The following is a 16,009-nucleotide window of genomic DNA, read 5'->3' on the forward strand; positions in this document are numbered from 1 at the left end:
AGCAAAGAGGAGGACCTGAATATAGAAATCTCAGTTGGCATATTTAATTGCTGTTGTCTTCTAGCTCAGCTGAATTGAAGGTTTCTGACATGGTGTCAGTTAAGAACTAGTACCCAGCCTCCGTTTCAACAGGTCCCTTTCAGATGAAGAAACCTGGGCAAGGTACTGTTTAACAGAATATCTACCAGCCCAGTGCTCTTCCCATTGCTTATCCCTGTCCTTCCTTATTCTTAGGGGCAGCTCTTTAAGTTCGGTTGTTCCATCGGGTATTTGAACTTCTCTTTAAAAACTGAAGCTCTTTGGCTTTTCTTTTTTTTTCATTTTGCTAAAATAAAGTTTGAAAATGTATATGCATTTTTAAAGTTGAGAATCAGTTCAGAACTTGAACCTTTCTTAAAAAAATAACTCCATAAACAAAAAGTTAAATCCCAAGACACACATTCTCTGGCATTGGTAAAACCTTAAACAGAATGGTCAGAGAATGAGTAGTTTGTGTTAATACATGCACTCATTACCTAAAGGATAATACCTGCTCTCTTTCCATATTGGAGATGGGTCGAAATAAGTTTTTAGAAACAAGGAAAGGAATTTATATAGACTTTTTGTCTAGTCAGGTTTCCTTTTAATTTGTATGTGTAAAATTTTTTAAAGGTAATATTTCCTCTAATTCTGTAACATCCAGTAACATTAATAGAAAAATTCACATAAACTTTAAATTGTCTAAATTTCGCAACTTGTGATGGTGAAGCTGTATGGGAAGAACACCTTAAAGAAATTGGTCCTAAAAGACAGAATATGACATTAGGTGGTACTGTTTCTTTGTTAATTTCTCATTCTTGTGCTTCTGAGGTGTACCTAAAATCAAGTGACAGGTCTGAAACTGTTTTCTCTATATTTTACCCAGATCTCCTTACCCTCCGTCTGTTGGTCTCTGTTTCTTTAACTCCATTTTTCTGTTCTACTCCTTGTGTTTCTTCTGTGTTGAAATTCACTTATTAGAACTTTAATTTCACATTGTTTTATAAGGTTTTCGTTATTGTTTTAGTTATACTTGGTTTACAGTTCAGTGAGAAAACTCAGGGCCCTTGAGTATTTTGAGTTCAAGTGTAATAATAAAAAGACATGAGAATTACTTTAAAATAAATTGCATATGTCTCCATCTTGATTCCTGACATACAGCAGGAGAGTTAGACTGAGACTTAAAAAGAAAGTTGCATTTCTAAATGTGGATTTGTTAAAAGATGTAGGTCCTTGGAGTTTATATATTTGTATCTTATAATGTTGAAAAGTGGTAAAGAATCTGCCTGCCAATGCAGGAGATATGGGTTCAAGCCCTGGATCAGGAAAATCCCCTGGGGAAGGAAATGGCACTCCAGTATTCTTGCCTGGGAAATCCCATGGACAGAGAAACATGTTGGGCTACTGTTCATGGGGGTTGCAAAAGTCAGGTACGACTTAGTGAATAAACAACAGCAACTATTCCTCATTTAGATAAGAGGTCAGTTTGAGACTCTTGGTATTGGGAAGTATATGACAAATCTGTATGAATAACTCACATAAACCTATTAAACTTGATTTTGATTTTCTAATCACTTCTGAAAGTTCTGTTTAAATTTAAAAACCCCATACTTTATAATTACTTCCTTTTGACTAGTATGAAATTAAAAGAATGGTTATTAAACTTTATCTGCTACCTTCTACCATAAAAGTGATTGAGTATGTTACATAAGAAGAAAGACACTAGTTAACCAAGTCCTGCCTGGGAAAAAGAAATGCAAATAAGATTGATAATAAAGTAATAAATTAATGTAAAATTTAAATTATGTGTCCCTTGAAAGAAATAGTCTAGTTGTTAGAAGTCTGTGTTTATATAGGTCTCTCTTTCTGGCTTTTTAGATAATTCTGCCAAAAAAATGATCCAGTGATAAATCTTAGCTCCCAATCAGTTCATAGTTTTGCTTATGGCACTAGGGTACCAGCCAGGGCCAGACGACTGCCAGTGCCTCAACTCTTAAATTAGAGGGAGTACTTTACACTTTTTTTTTAATCACTAATATCTGATGATTTTAAGCACCCCCATTACATGACTTGCACTGTGACATGTGACAACATGTATTGAAATTTATTAATGATGAGTAGAGGCACAGAATCTACTAATTTGGGGCAAATATCTGGGCCTCATTGCTTGTGCTACTGGCATCTGGGCAGTGAATTAAAGAGGTAGATGAGAGTTTACTCAAGTAACCTTGTGTATTGATAGCCATTTTTTTCTACCTCTCATTCCCTTTATTCCCCCAACCTAAACCACAATCGCTGGTAACAGTACAGATTCAGGAACTTTGAATGAAATCCCCTCCTTCTACACTTATTCCTGGGCTTCCCTCTTTGAGGTGGGTGGGTCTTTTAAAAGAAAAAAAGTGGGATGTAACTTCATGTAGGCCTTATTCTTAGCTCATTGTTTACTGTGTTATAAACAGCTTTAGATGGTTTATTCATCAGTATGGCCCATGGAAAAATAACTTCTTTCCACTCCCAAATTACCTGACTTTTTAAAATTTTCTTCTTTAATCTAGATTGTGGAAGGCATGAAGCAAAAAAAATGGAGTATTGAAAATGTTTCCTTTGGTTCTGGTGGAGCCTTGCTACAGAAGTTAACAAGAGATCTCTTGAATTGTTCCTTCAAATGTAGTTATGTTGTAACCAATGGCCTTGGGGTATGTCCTTCAACTTCTACTCTTGTGTTGTTACTATCGTCTTTATGTGTAGGCCTAGAATATGCCTGCTGCTGCTGCTAAGTCGCTTCAGTCGTATCCGACTCTGTGCGACCCCATAGACGGCAGCCCACCAGGCTCCCCCGTCCCTGGGATTCTCCAGGCAAGAACACTGGAGTGGGTTGCCATTGCCTTCTCCAATGCATGACAGTGAAAAGTGAAAGTGAAGTCGCTCAGTCGTGTCCGACTCTTAGCGACCCCATGGACTTCAGCCCACCAGGCTCCTCCGTCCATGGGATTTTCCAGGCAAGAGTACTGGAGTGGGGTGCCATTGCCTTCTCCGAGAATATGCCTAGAATACATATATTGAATGCAATAGTCGAAGGATAATATGGTCCTGAACTACTACTGTATTGTACCCCTGACAGTACTCAGAAACGGGAAAAATAAGAGATAGTAGGTGATAACTTGACTTCAGAAAAGGAGAAAGACTTAGAAAAAAGAGGAAAAGTGAGAGATAATTTAAGAGAGATGATGCAGGTCAATTCATTTCTACTCCTTCAGTGTATATCTTTGAATCAAGAAGTTGAGCAAATTTGAGTGAGAATGTCAGCTCACCTGGGCTTCCCAGGTGGCGCTAGTGGTAAAGAACTTGCCTGCCAATACAGAAGATACAAGAGACTCGGGTTGGATCCCTGGGTCAGGAAGATCCCCTGGAGGAGGGCATGGCAACCCACTCCAGGATTCTTGCCTGGAGAATCCCTATGGACAGAGGAGCCTGGCAGACTACAGTCCATGGGGTCACAAAGAGTCAACGACTTAGCATGCACATACAATCATGTCAGCTCACCTAGCCATCATGCATTAAAAATAAGCAAATATGTAAACACTGTCAATATTTTAGGAAGGTGAACTGTGAGGTTCTAGTTGTGACACTAGAATCATTTTCTGGTAGTCTTAGAAGGGGGAACCCAAGCTGCAGGCAGCTGAACAACCAACTCCCTAGTAGCTCTTGACAAGCTCTTAGGAGTCTGTATCAAAGGGTGTGTGTTCAGTTCTGTCGCTAAGTCATGTCTGACTCTCTGCGACCCCATGAACTTCAGTACACCAGGCTTCCCTGTCCATCACCAACTCCCGGAGCTTACTCAAACTCATGTCCATCGAGTCGGTGATGCCATCTCATCCTCTATCGTCCCCTTCTCTGCCGCCTTCAGTTTTTCCCAGCATCAAGGTCTTTTCAGATGAGTCAGTTCTTCGCATCAGGTGGCCAAAGTATTGGAGTTTCAGCTTCAACATCAGTCCTTCCAATGAATATTCAGGACTGATTTCCTCTAGGATGGACTGGTTGGATCTCCGTGCTGTCCAAGGGACTCTCAAGAGTCTTCTCCAACACCACAGTTCAAAAGCATCAATTCTTTGGGGCTCAGCTTTCTTTATAGTTCAACTCTCACATCCATACCTGACTACTGGAAAAACCATAGCTTTGACTAGACAGACCTTTGTTGACAAAGTAATGTCTCTGCTTTTTAATATCCTGTCTAGATTGGTTATAACTTTTCTTCCAGGGAGCAAGCGTCTTTTAATTTATGGCTGCAGTCACCATCTGCAGTGATTTTGGAGCCCAGAAAAATAGTCTGTCACTGTTTCCACTGTTTCCCCATCTATTTGCCATGAAGTGATGGGACAAGATGCTATGAGTTTAGTTTTCTGAATGTTGAGCTTTAAGCCAACTTTTCACTCTGCCCTTTGACTTTCATCAAGAGGCTCTTCAGTTCTTCTTCACTTTCTGCCATAAGGGTGGTGTCATCTGCATATCTGAGGTTATTGATATTTCTCCCAGCAATCTTGATTCCAGCTTGTGCTTCATCCGGTCCAGCATTTCTCATGATGTACTCTGCATATAAGTTAAATAAGCAGGATAACAGCATGCAGCCTTGAGGTACTCCTTTCCCAATTTGGAACCGGTCTGTTGTTCCATGTCCAGTTCCAACTGTTGCTTCTTGATCTGCATGCAGGTTTCTCAGGAGGCAGGTCAGGTGGTCTGGCATTCCCATCTCTTGAAGAATTTTCCACAGTTCGTTGTGATCCACACAAAGGCTTTGGCATAGTCAGTAAAGCAGATGTTTTTCTGGAACTCTATCGCTTTTTCGATGATGTGTGTAGGGGATCCTAAAGAAACATGGATTGGTTCCCTACCTTAGTTCACCTCCATCATTCTTTGGGGAGTTCTAGGTTTCCTTCTTCTGCTCCTCCAGTTGCCTTCTACCTTTCTGATCCTAAAACACTGTGCTCTAGGTCTCTAGGTTCTCAAGGTTGTCTTTGCTTCTCATGGTAACAAGATATCACTAATAGAATAAAAAGTAACAAAAGGGGAAAAGTTATGAAGTGAGCAAGCCTTTACTGTAGTAAAATCCTAGTACCCTTGCCACAGATTATAGAGTTGACATGGATTTATTTTTCAGTAACATGCATGTGCTTGCTATACTTAGATCAGTTTAAGGGCAATGCATAATAGAAAACGGGATACTTTAAGGGTCACATTGCTGACCTCAAAGACTTACCTCAGATGGAGTTATTAGTATTCTGCACTAGTATGAAAGGATTTCAAAGATTTGGATTTGGTTCATACCTTTTTCCTGACAGAGGATTCTCTCCTCCACAACAGGCTAGAGTTATATCTCTAAGAGCTAGATGCAGATTGGCTTAGTTATACCTGCAAAGTACCTTAAAATTTATTTAAATTTTATATATACTTTTTTAATGTGACTTGAGTGAACATTTCTGATGATTAGTCTTCTATTTCTCTAACTTTAATTTGGATTCCAGATTAACGTCTTCAAGGATCCAGTTGCTGATCCCAACAAAAGGTCCAAAAAGGGCCGATTATCTTTACATAGGACACCAGCAGGAAATTTTGTTACACTTGAGGAAGGAAAAGGAGACCTTGAAGAATACGGTCATGTATGTATCTATGCTGATTGGGGTTTGTTTTGTTTTTTAAACAGTAATAAGTTCACTTTTCAAATTAAGAAAGGAGGCTTTTTCTTGGAGGACAAGAGTGTTATTGTAAAATGTTTACAATTGCTGACCTAGCCTACCAAAATAAGATGAAAAATAAGAAATGGCTAGATAATAAATATGAGACCTTTACATTGGGTGAAATATTTTATAAGGAAAAAAAAAATGATGTTCCATATAGTTACAAGAGAGTGAGTGAGCTTCAATAAGTGTGTGTAGTTAATCTTACTCCTATTGCCAATTAGCAGTGAATCATTTCTGAGCAGGAATAGTTAGGCATACTTAAAGGATGCTGGTCTTAGACTATTCATAGCTGTCCATGTTACAGGAAAACCGTGGTAATTTTAGTAGATGAAAGAAGGGCTTTCCAAATTCCAAGATATTGTTAAAGATGATTGCATTTTTTCAAAACAATAGAATCCAGTTCAGATGGTTTTCTTTAGTCTCATTTAATTCTCACCACAACATCTATGGGCTAAAAAGGCAAATTATGTCATCTTAATAGTGTAAGATATGAAAACAGACTTGATTCAGATTATAACTAATAAATGAACCAAGTTTTCTGATTTAAGTCAACCGAGCTAGAAATATTTATAGTATGCTTAGTCTGTATGCTCATTGACATAGAAGATTACACTTATATTCGACTTCTAGTTTTTATTAATAAGCCACTGGATTGAACAAGAAAATACTCCTTTTTAGAAGGAAACTACTCATAATTGATAAAAATCATAAAAATTTTATTTTTATTATATAATAAAATTGATTTTTTTTTAACTTTTGATTCTTTATACTACATATATTCTGCTTATGTTACTTTTATTATATTCTTTTAAGATTTTAAGCCATAATTATTACAGTAAGATTTTTCTGTTATCTTTAATGAGAAATACATACAAGTTCCTAAAACCTTTAGAATTAGATTTGTTTATATATAGCCTGTTACACAGCCTTCATTTAACTCTTCTATTACCGAGACTTTGCTGTATTAGTTTACCCCAGCTGGACAAAAGTTACTTTAGACGTGGTCATAACTGTGACTAAAACAAGACATTGGTTTTAAGAGTATGTGGATTATACTCTAGAACATTTGAGTCAGTAAGCCATTTATGATCATCTAGACATTATGATTTAACAGGAACCACCCTTCCTCAATAGATTATATTTAAATTTTCATAGTTAAATTCATAAAGAAAATGCCACAGCAAGAGCAGTGTGATTGGAAGCAACACACTGATAGCTAAGATTGTTTCAAGATGGTGGAGTAGGAAGACCACGAATTCAACTCCTCTTATGGGCATGCTAAAATTATAACTATTTACAGAATAAATAATGATGAGAAAGGGCAGAATCTACCAGGAAAAGATCTACAACTAAAGCTATAAAGAAGGAACTATGACAAGACAGGAGGGGCAGAATCACCATATAGTCAAGACCCATATCCCCAAGTGGGCAACCCATAGGAGAATAATTACAGAGGTTCTTCCAAAGAAACAAGGGGTCTGAGCCCCACCTCAGCCTCTCCAACCTGGGGGACCTTGCATTCCAGAGAGTCCCAAAAGAATCAAATTCAAAGAGGACCACACCAAGACACACAGTAATTAAAATGGCAAAAACTAAAGAGAATATTAAAAGCAGCAAGGGAAAAGGAACAACTTACATACACAGGAACTCTCATAAGGTTGTAATCTGACTTTTCAGCAGAAATTCTGCTGGTGAGAGGGATGGCACAATATATTTAAGGTGATGACAGAGTAAAACCTACAACCAAGAATATTCTGCCTGATAAGACTTTCATTTAGATTTGATGAGATCAAAAGGTGAGCTGAAGTTCAGCATCACCAAACCAGCTTTACGAGAAATGTTAATAGGAGTAATCTAAGCAGGAGAGAAAAATGCTGTAACTAGAAACATAATAATTACAAAAGGAAAAACCTTGTCAGTAAAGGCAAATGTATAGTAAAGGTAGCAAATCAAGCATTTACTAAGGAAGTTTAAAAGACAGTAAAATCATCTATATCTGCAATAAGCAGTTCAGTGATACACAAAATGAGATGTAAAATATGTCAAAAGCAGTAATGAACCTAAATGTAAGACATGATTCCATTAAACTCCTAGAAAAGAACACTCCTCAATGTAAATCATAGAAATGTTTTCTTAGATCAGTCTCCCAAGGCAAAATCGATAAAAGGAAAAATAAACAAATGGAATCTAATCAAAAGCTTTTGTACAGCAAAGGAAACCTACCAAAACAAAAAGACAACCTACAGAACGGGAAAGTATTTGCAAATATGACCAATAAGGGGTTAATATCCAAAATACCCAAGAAGCTCATGTAACTTAATATCAAAAAACAATCCAGTCAAAAAATGGGCAGAAGAACTGAATAGACATTTTTTCCAAAGAAGTCATACAGATGGCTAACAGCTATGTGAAAAGATGCTCAACATCACTGACTGTTAGAGAAATGCACACCAGAACCACAAAAAGGTATCACCTCACACCTGTCAGAATAACAGCTGTCATCCAAAAGTCTACAAATAACAACTGTTGGAAAGAATTTGGAGAAAAGAGAACCCTCATACACTGTTGGTGGGAATGTTAACAGGTACAGCCACTATGGAGATTCCTCCAGAAACTAAAAATAGAACTATGATATGATTTAGCAATTCCATTTCTGGGTATATATCCAAAGAAAATGAAAACACTGATTTGAAACATGTGCATGAAATAATAAACCCACACATGAAATAATAGCACCATTATTTACAGTAATCCAAGATATGGAAGCAACCTAAGTATCCATCAACAAATGAATGGGTAAAGAAAATGTGGTGCATGCACACACACGATGAAATATTACTCAGCCGTTAAAAGTGAAATTTTTGTCACTTGAAGCAACATCAATGGACCTGGAGGCTATTATGCTATGTGAAATAAGTCAGAGAAAGACAAATACTGAATGTTATTACTTGTATATGGAATCTAAAAAAATAAATGGATATAATGAAACAGAAGCAGTGTCACAGATACAGACAACAAATTAGTGTTTACCAGTGGGGAGAGGGAAGCAGGCAGGGGTAAGGTAGGGAAGTAGGAGGTACAAACTTACATGTATAAAATAAGTAAGGTACAAAGACATACTATACAGCACAGGGAATATAGCCCATATTTTATAATAATTTTAAATGGTTTATAATCTATTAAATCATTACATTGTACACCTGAAACTAATATTGTAAATCAACTATATTTCAATAGAAAAAGGATAAAAAGGAAACAACATAGTGACAGAAATATTAGATAATGTTATGTGCTCACCTTCAGATGAAATGAAAAACTGGCACAATAGATTACTTCTATGGATTTTTCAAGAAAAACTAGAGGCAGATAATTCCTTACTAAGATAGGAATGCTTTGCCAGACTCAAAAGGGAATTTAGTCTTAATTCTCTTAATTTGTCTTTGTTATTCTTATATGGATCAAATGGATTACATGTGTCAGTGACTTCTGGAATATACACAGTCTTTAAAATCAGTGACTATGTATTAGTCAAGAAATCAGTATCTATTAATGTTTCTGTTTGGGTTTGGTTTCTTATTTTTAGGGTTGACTTTTGTTTGTTTGATGGGTTTCCCTGGTGGCTCAGAGGTTAAAGCGTCTGCCTCCAATGCAGGAGACCTGGGTTCGATCCCTGGGTCGGGAAGATCCCCTGGAGAAGGAAATGGCAACCCACTCCAGTATTCTTGCCTGGAGAATCCCATGGACAAAGGAAGCCTGGTGGGCTACAGTCCACAGGGTCGCAGAGAGTCGGACCTGACTGAGGGACTTCACTTTCACTTTCACCTTGTTTGTTTAAGGCAAAAGCTTATGATTAGTAAGTTTAGTAAATTCCAGGTTGGTAAGTTTAATCGGTGTTGAGTCTCTTGGCTAGGAACAGGGACGGTCTGGCAGGCTTTCCTTGCCGATCTGTCCGTCATGATTATTAGCAACAGCCATAGTGCTTCTGGGCAGCCAAAGCAGTAAGCATCTACTAGATTTGTTTTGCCTTTAAGGAAAACTGTTTTAAGAATGTAATACTTGAATCATTCCTTTTCAGAAAGTTAAACATGTCTACATTCCATTTTAGATCTGGGTCTTGCCTCCTCTGCCTGCTCCATCAGCATCCTTTCTATATAAAATCATTTCATAATTTGAACATTATCAGCATGTCTGTATTTGACTATTCAGTCTAATTCATCTAAGCATTACTGAAAAATTTTGTTTGATGGCCTAATATAACCATTAAATTTCAATATTGTTATATTTGTGTAGGATCTTCTTCACACTGTCTTCAAGAATGGGAAGGTGACAAAAAGCTATTCTTTTGATGAAGTAAGAAAAAATGCACAGCTGAATATCGAACTGGAAGCAGCACCTCATTAGGCTTTGTTTTATGACTGGGTGTGTGTGTGTGTGTGCCTGCGTATGCGTGTGTGTGTGTTTACGTGCATGCACACATGTGTACCCCTGTGTGTGTGAGTATGTAATACATAATGTTTATTGTACAGATGTGTGGGGGTTCTTTGTGTTTTATGATACGTTACAGCCAAATTATTTGTTGGTTTATGGACATACTGCCCTTTTCATTTTTTTCTTTTTTCCAGTGTTTAGGTGATCTCAAATTAGGAAATGCTCTTAACCATGTAAAAGATAATTGCTAAAGTAAGCTTTTTAGGGCCCTTTGCCAATAGATAGTAATTCAATCTGGTATTGATCTTTTCACAAACAACCAAGAAACTTTTATATATAACTGAAGATCACATAAAAACAGATTTGCATAAAATTATCATGATTGCTTTATGTTTATATTTAACTTGTATTTTTGTACAAACAGATTGTGTAAGATATATTTAAAGTTTCAGTGATTTAACAGTCTTTCCAACTTTTCATGATTTTTATGAGCACAGACTTTCAAGAAAATACTTGAAAATACATTGCCTTTTGTCCATTAATCAGCAAATAAAACATGGCCTTAACAAAGTTGTTTGTGTTATTGTACAATTTGAAATTATGTCAGGATATACCCAACAGAATTACTAAACCTCACTGCCCCTTGTAGACTATGTATTAATCATTCTACATTAAAGAAAATAATGGTTCTTACTGGAATGTCTAGGCACTGTACAGTGATTATACAAGTTGGTCATTGTATTGTACCAGTGAAATGCCAAATTGACAGGCCTGTACTGCAGTTTTATATGTCAGATATTGCCTGTGGCTCTGCACCTCAAGATTTTAAGGAGATTTTTAGAGAGAATTTCTGCTTACACTATAGAATATATACATAAATGTAAAATATTGACAAATATGGAAGTAATTATTTTAAAGTAATTACACTTATGAATTTATTTTTCCTATTCTATAGTTGCTATGACTGAAATGAATTAGTGGAATGGGTAGTGAGTGTACTTATTTTAGATGTTTTGATTGTTATATTTTTCATTAAGTTTTTCAAAAATTGGATATTCGATTTTATGGACATCACTTACTAATTTTAAACTGAATCCCTCAATAAATAATGCTCAAGCAAGTACTTACTTAAATGAAGATAAATTATCCCAAATGAAAAATAAGATGACATGAGTTTGAAAAGAAGAATCTGATCCCACAGTGGTAATTTGGCTGAATTCAAAGTGTTCAACATTGACATGTTCTAGAGCGATTAACTACTAGATTCTGAGTCAGTCATCACACCTGACTAGAGACCAGGGTTTTGTAGATTCCTTTCTGTTCTAAGGCTGTGGCCAGCAGGCCAAATTCAGACTATTTTTTTGTAAATACATTCTGTCTATGACTGCCTTCTCCCAACAACAGTGGAAGTTGAATCATTGTAATAGTGATCCTACAACCCATAAAGCCTGAAATGTTTATTATCCGGCCCTTTATAGAAAAGTATGTTAACCCCTGTTGTAAGAAAAAGAGTGTGCCTTGATACATAGAGTTTTTCTCTTTTGTCTTCTCTGTTTTCATTTAAGAGTCTGGTATTAGAAGACTATTTAGAAGAGCTTTAACAATATGATGTTAAAGTGAAATTTTACAAATTGAAAAGCCATATATTATTTGTTCTAAACAGTTACATGAGAAGGTATTTTGTCACTAAAGTAATCTAATTAGAGATGTTATCTTTATTAAGCATCTTTTATAAGCATTATTAAGAAGAAGATGGATTTTTGCAGATGATTCTAACTACTTGTCTAATAACAGTAGGCATCAGCCACACTCCCAGGAAAAGTTTTCATCCTGTAATCCCATCCCTGGTAAAAAATAATTTTAAAGTGATTACTGTTTTTTAAATGTATCCAAGTGAAGAGTAATAGTAAGAAGAACACATAGTTCTTCATAAAATGTGCTAAGGGGCTACAGCAAAGGGAAGGAAACTTACCAATAACAACTTTGATAACCACTCATAATTTTGATTTTATTAAACACTGGAATTACACTATAGACAACAGTCTTTGTACAGTGAATTTCAGCAATTGTAGAGTATCTAGAGGGGTTTTAATACTTTTCACTGAATGCTAAAATCTGTACATTTGTACATGGCCAATGATTGGGGGGATGGAATGATTAACTGTGTTAGCTTTCAGCCACTTGGAATTGATTAATCCCAAATCTCCATCACGTAAGCACTTAGTATTTTGGCCATCTCCATTCTGAGACGCAACTGGTTAACGTGGATACCAAATAGAGCTCTATTGTGTCACCTGTAAATCAGCTTAATCTTTCAGACAAAAGCAAATGGCATGTATGAGTTTGCTCTAAATCATTAGATTTGCAGTTAGCAATTAATCCCCTTCAATTCATAATATCATGAAATATTTGTATTTTAAATAGAAGATAGGAGTTCTGCATTAAGACTCTTTATTTGTACTCTATACTTAAAATGGTTTTAATGATTATCCCTTATTTCTTTTCTTGAAGTAAATTGTTATGAAAATTTTATAAGGAAATCCATCTTGGAAAACTAGAAAGAGAAAACAGCAAGGTAATTATTGTTCTGTTTGCCATAATTTAGAATTCAAACTTAAACAAGTATTTTGTAGTTTTACATTCCTTTTTAACCCATTCAGTGGAGAATGTCAGCTTTTCTCCCAAGTTGTATGTTAAATCAATCTAATATGTATTCAGCATCAAAGATAAACATGTAATAAACATGGAAATAAAGTTTAGCTCTATTAGTTAAATGTTAAATTTGACTGTGTGCTTCAAATAATGGCATTCCCAGAGTTACCTTTTTTAGGTATTCTTCCAGTTCAGAGAATTAAGAGAATGAAAGAGGGAGAAATTTCTAGGATGACTCTTACTTTCTGCCTTGTGTAACATATGGCAGTGCCTTTTAGTAAAGACACTGGAGGGAGATCAGATTGGGGGTCAAAGAACACAATTTGTCAGATAAGATTTGAGATGCCCTCTCAGACATTTAAATGTGGGTTTTAGGTGGTTGAAGACACAGATTTGGACACGAATTTGATGTATAGATGGTCAATGGAGACTTAAGAGGATATGTCTCTAGGCAGGGTGTAGAGTATGGCATAAACAAACCACAGGCTGTATGCCAAATCCAGCCCACCATCTGTTTTCTAAATAAAGTTTTATTGGAACACAACCACGTCGATTAATTTAATTATTGTTCATGGCTGTTTTCATGCTACAATGGCAGAGTTGATTAGTTGTGACAGACTTTATGGCCTCCAAAGCCTAAAATAATTTATTATATGGCCCTTTAAACAAAAATGCATGAATCTCTGCTATAAAGAAAAGAGGGCTTAGGGCAAAAGCATAAGTATTCTCAAAACTTAAGTGGCAGATGAGCCAGCAAAGGAGACTGACAAGCAGTAGCTAAAGAGGTTAAAGCCAGGAGGAGAATCATGAAAGCCCAGGGGAGAGGCATTATCCTGCACAGGTGTTGAATACTACTGAGAGATCAAGTTCAGTGAGGGATGTGAAGGCAGCTATTGGATTTGACCTCTTGGTAGCAATAGGCAGCTTAGAGACCTTCTCTCCCAGTAGTAGAGGAGGTAGAGGTCAGAAAGAAGCTACTCCTGAGTGCTGGATGTATAGAGGAGGAGCAAATGAGGCAACAGCGTGTCTCCCTTTCCCTTTGTAGCTAGTACTTTATCTCTGAGAAGGATGTGGGAAAGCGGAAAAAATTGAAGACCCAAGAGTTAAAGAGATCAGTATGGTATTAGGTTCCAAAAAAGGTGGAGGACCATGGAGTCCCAAACACAGGTGAAAAGATCGACTAGATGTCTAAGAGTGTTTGTAATCTAGAAGATAAAGGAGAAGAAACCAGACTGTGTGCAGGCTTTGGTTTTCTCTGAAATTTGAGACCAGAGCAGATTAAAATGGATGTTTTAAAACAATTCTTACGGAGAGTCAAGTGGCCACAGGTACTGGAGAACTATAGAATGGTGACAGAACTTACAGTGAAATCTGCCTCTTGTGGTTTTATTTTTGTTCCTCTCCCTGGTAACACCCTGATGCCTAGGTACAGAGAAGATAGGTATATGTGGGATTTTTCCAGGTAAGTCTGATAGAACAAAGGATAATAATTTAATAATTACTAAAATTGAGTTGTTGAAAAATGGTCCTGTGGTATCTAAATGGAATATGTTAAGGATGTGAAGGCAGCATACAGTGTTGTGAAGACAGCAGTCTGACGGCAGCTCTGATCTACTGGGAGTTGTTAAGCAAGTCAGGAAGAATAAAAAACCCTCGCCTGATCTGAGAGGAGCAAGTTTACGCTGTGGTACAGTCTAAGGAATGACCTTACAGTGGCTAAGTGAGAGAAAGATCACTGGAGACAAAAGCAAGGTCACAAAACCTAGAGATAAGTGGGTTTGATAGGTGGACATTTTAATTATCCAGAGTCGTAGTGGAGAGGAAAACTAAGTCAGGTGCCAGTGTGCTCACAGAACAGAAGGGGCCAGGAGGCAGCAATAAGGAGGGGTGTGAACCTCAAAGGATCAGGCAGTAGAGACCACTGACCCAGGCAAGCCTGCAAGAGGAGGAGCTCCGCCTCTTGGAAGTGGTCGGACAGGTGTGGACAAGTGAAAAGTTGATTAAGAAGTGCTCTGTGTGTTGCCAGAGTCAATGTCCTTTATCAGGTGCTCAAGCAATATTTGAGTTAATGAATAGACAGAAGGAAGAAATAATCTAGATTTTGAATTTCTTGGTTTCAGTAGCTTCCCACAACATCCCTTCCACTGCCACTAGTCCCAATCCCAAGGAAAGGGCCAAAGAATGCTCAAACTACCGCACAATTGCACTCATCTCACACGCTAGTAAAGTAATGCTCAGAATTCTCCAAGCCAGGCTTCAGCAATATGTGAACTGTGAACTTCCAGATGTTCAAGCTGGTTTTGGAAAAGGCAGAGGAACCAGAGATCAAATTGCCAACATCCACTGGATCATGGAAAAAGCAAGAGAGTTCCAGAAAAACATCTATTTCTGCTTCATTGACTATGCCAAAGCCTTTGACTGTGTGGATCACAATAAACTGTGGAAAATTCTGAAAGAGATGGGAATACCAGACCACCTGACCTGCCTCTTGAGAAACCTATATGCAGATGAGAAAGTAATAGTTAGAACTGGACATGGAACAACAGACTGGTTCCAAATAGGAAAAGGAGTATGTCAAGGCTGTCTATTGTCACCCTGTTTATTTAACTTATATGCAGAGTACACCATGAGAAATACTGGGCTGGAAGAAGCACAAGCTGGAATCAAGATTGCCAGGAGAAATAGTAGCCTCAGATGACACCACCCTTATGGCAGAAAGTGAAGAGGAACTAAAAAGCCTCTTGATTAAAGAGGAGAGTGAAAAAGTTGTCTTAAAGCTCAACATTCAGAAAACTAAGATCATGGCATCTGGTCCCATCACTTCATGGGAAATAGATGGGGAAACAGTGGAAACAGTGTCAGACTTTATTATTCTAGGCTCCAAAATCACTGCAGATGGTGACTGCAGCCATGAAATTAAAAGACGCTTACTGCTTGGAAGGAAAGTTATGACCAATCTAGATAGCATATTCAAAAGCAAAGACAGTACTTTGCCAACAAAGGTCTGTCTAGTCAAGGCTATGGTTTTTCCAGTGGTCATGTATGGATGTGAGAGTTGGACTGTGAAGAAAGCTGAGCACCAAAGAATTGATGCTTTTGAACTGTGGTGTTGGAGAAGACTCTTGAGAGTCCCTTGGACTGCAAGGAGATCCAACCAGTCCATTCTGAAGGAGATG

At 37.2% G+C, this 16,009-nt stretch overlaps 1 protein-coding gene and 1 long non-coding RNA gene across 5 annotated transcripts in view; one reads left to right on the forward strand and one right to left on the reverse strand.

The window, feature by feature from the left end:
* NAMPT (nicotinamide phosphoribosyltransferase) overlaps nucleotides 1–13,377 on the forward strand; it is a 40,686-nt gene extending 27,309 nt beyond the window's left edge. For 2 of the 3 annotated variants that reach the window (XR_003510789.1, XM_027539678.1), the window contains 3 exons: nucleotides 2,574–2,714; nucleotides 5,538–5,672; nucleotides 10,044–13,377. Coding sequence is in view for 2 of the 3 variants with exons in the window: in XM_027539678.1 (XP_027395479.1) it covers nucleotides 2,574–2,714; nucleotides 5,538–5,672; nucleotides 10,044–10,154 (387 nt within the window). In the remaining variant the exon portion in view is untranslated. The remainder of the gene's footprint in view (nucleotides 1–2,573; nucleotides 2,715–5,537; nucleotides 5,673–10,043) is intronic. The other variant, XM_027539679.1, reaches the window with a different exon arrangement.
* LOC113891540 overlaps nucleotides 1–16,009 on the reverse strand; it is a 53,288-nt gene that overhangs the window by 4,333 nt on the left and 32,946 nt on the right. Inside the window, exon 1 of one of the 2 annotated variants that reach the window (XR_003510790.1) lies at nucleotides 3,857–3,896. The exons of the other annotated variant lie outside the window; for it this stretch is intronic. This is a non-coding gene — a long non-coding RNA (uncharacterized LOC113891540). Of the gene's footprint in view, nucleotides 1–3,856; nucleotides 3,897–16,009 lie in introns of those variants that run through there. 2 annotated transcript variants of the gene reach the window in all.

Source organism: Bos indicus x Bos taurus, chromosome 4 (assembly GCF_003369695.1).
Source record: "Bos indicus x Bos taurus breed Angus x Brahman F1 hybrid chromosome 4, Bos_hybrid_MaternalHap_v2.0, whole genome shotgun sequence".
In the NCBI taxonomy this organism is placed as follows: Eukaryota; Metazoa; Chordata; class Mammalia; order Artiodactyla; family Bovidae; genus Bos; species Bos indicus x Bos taurus.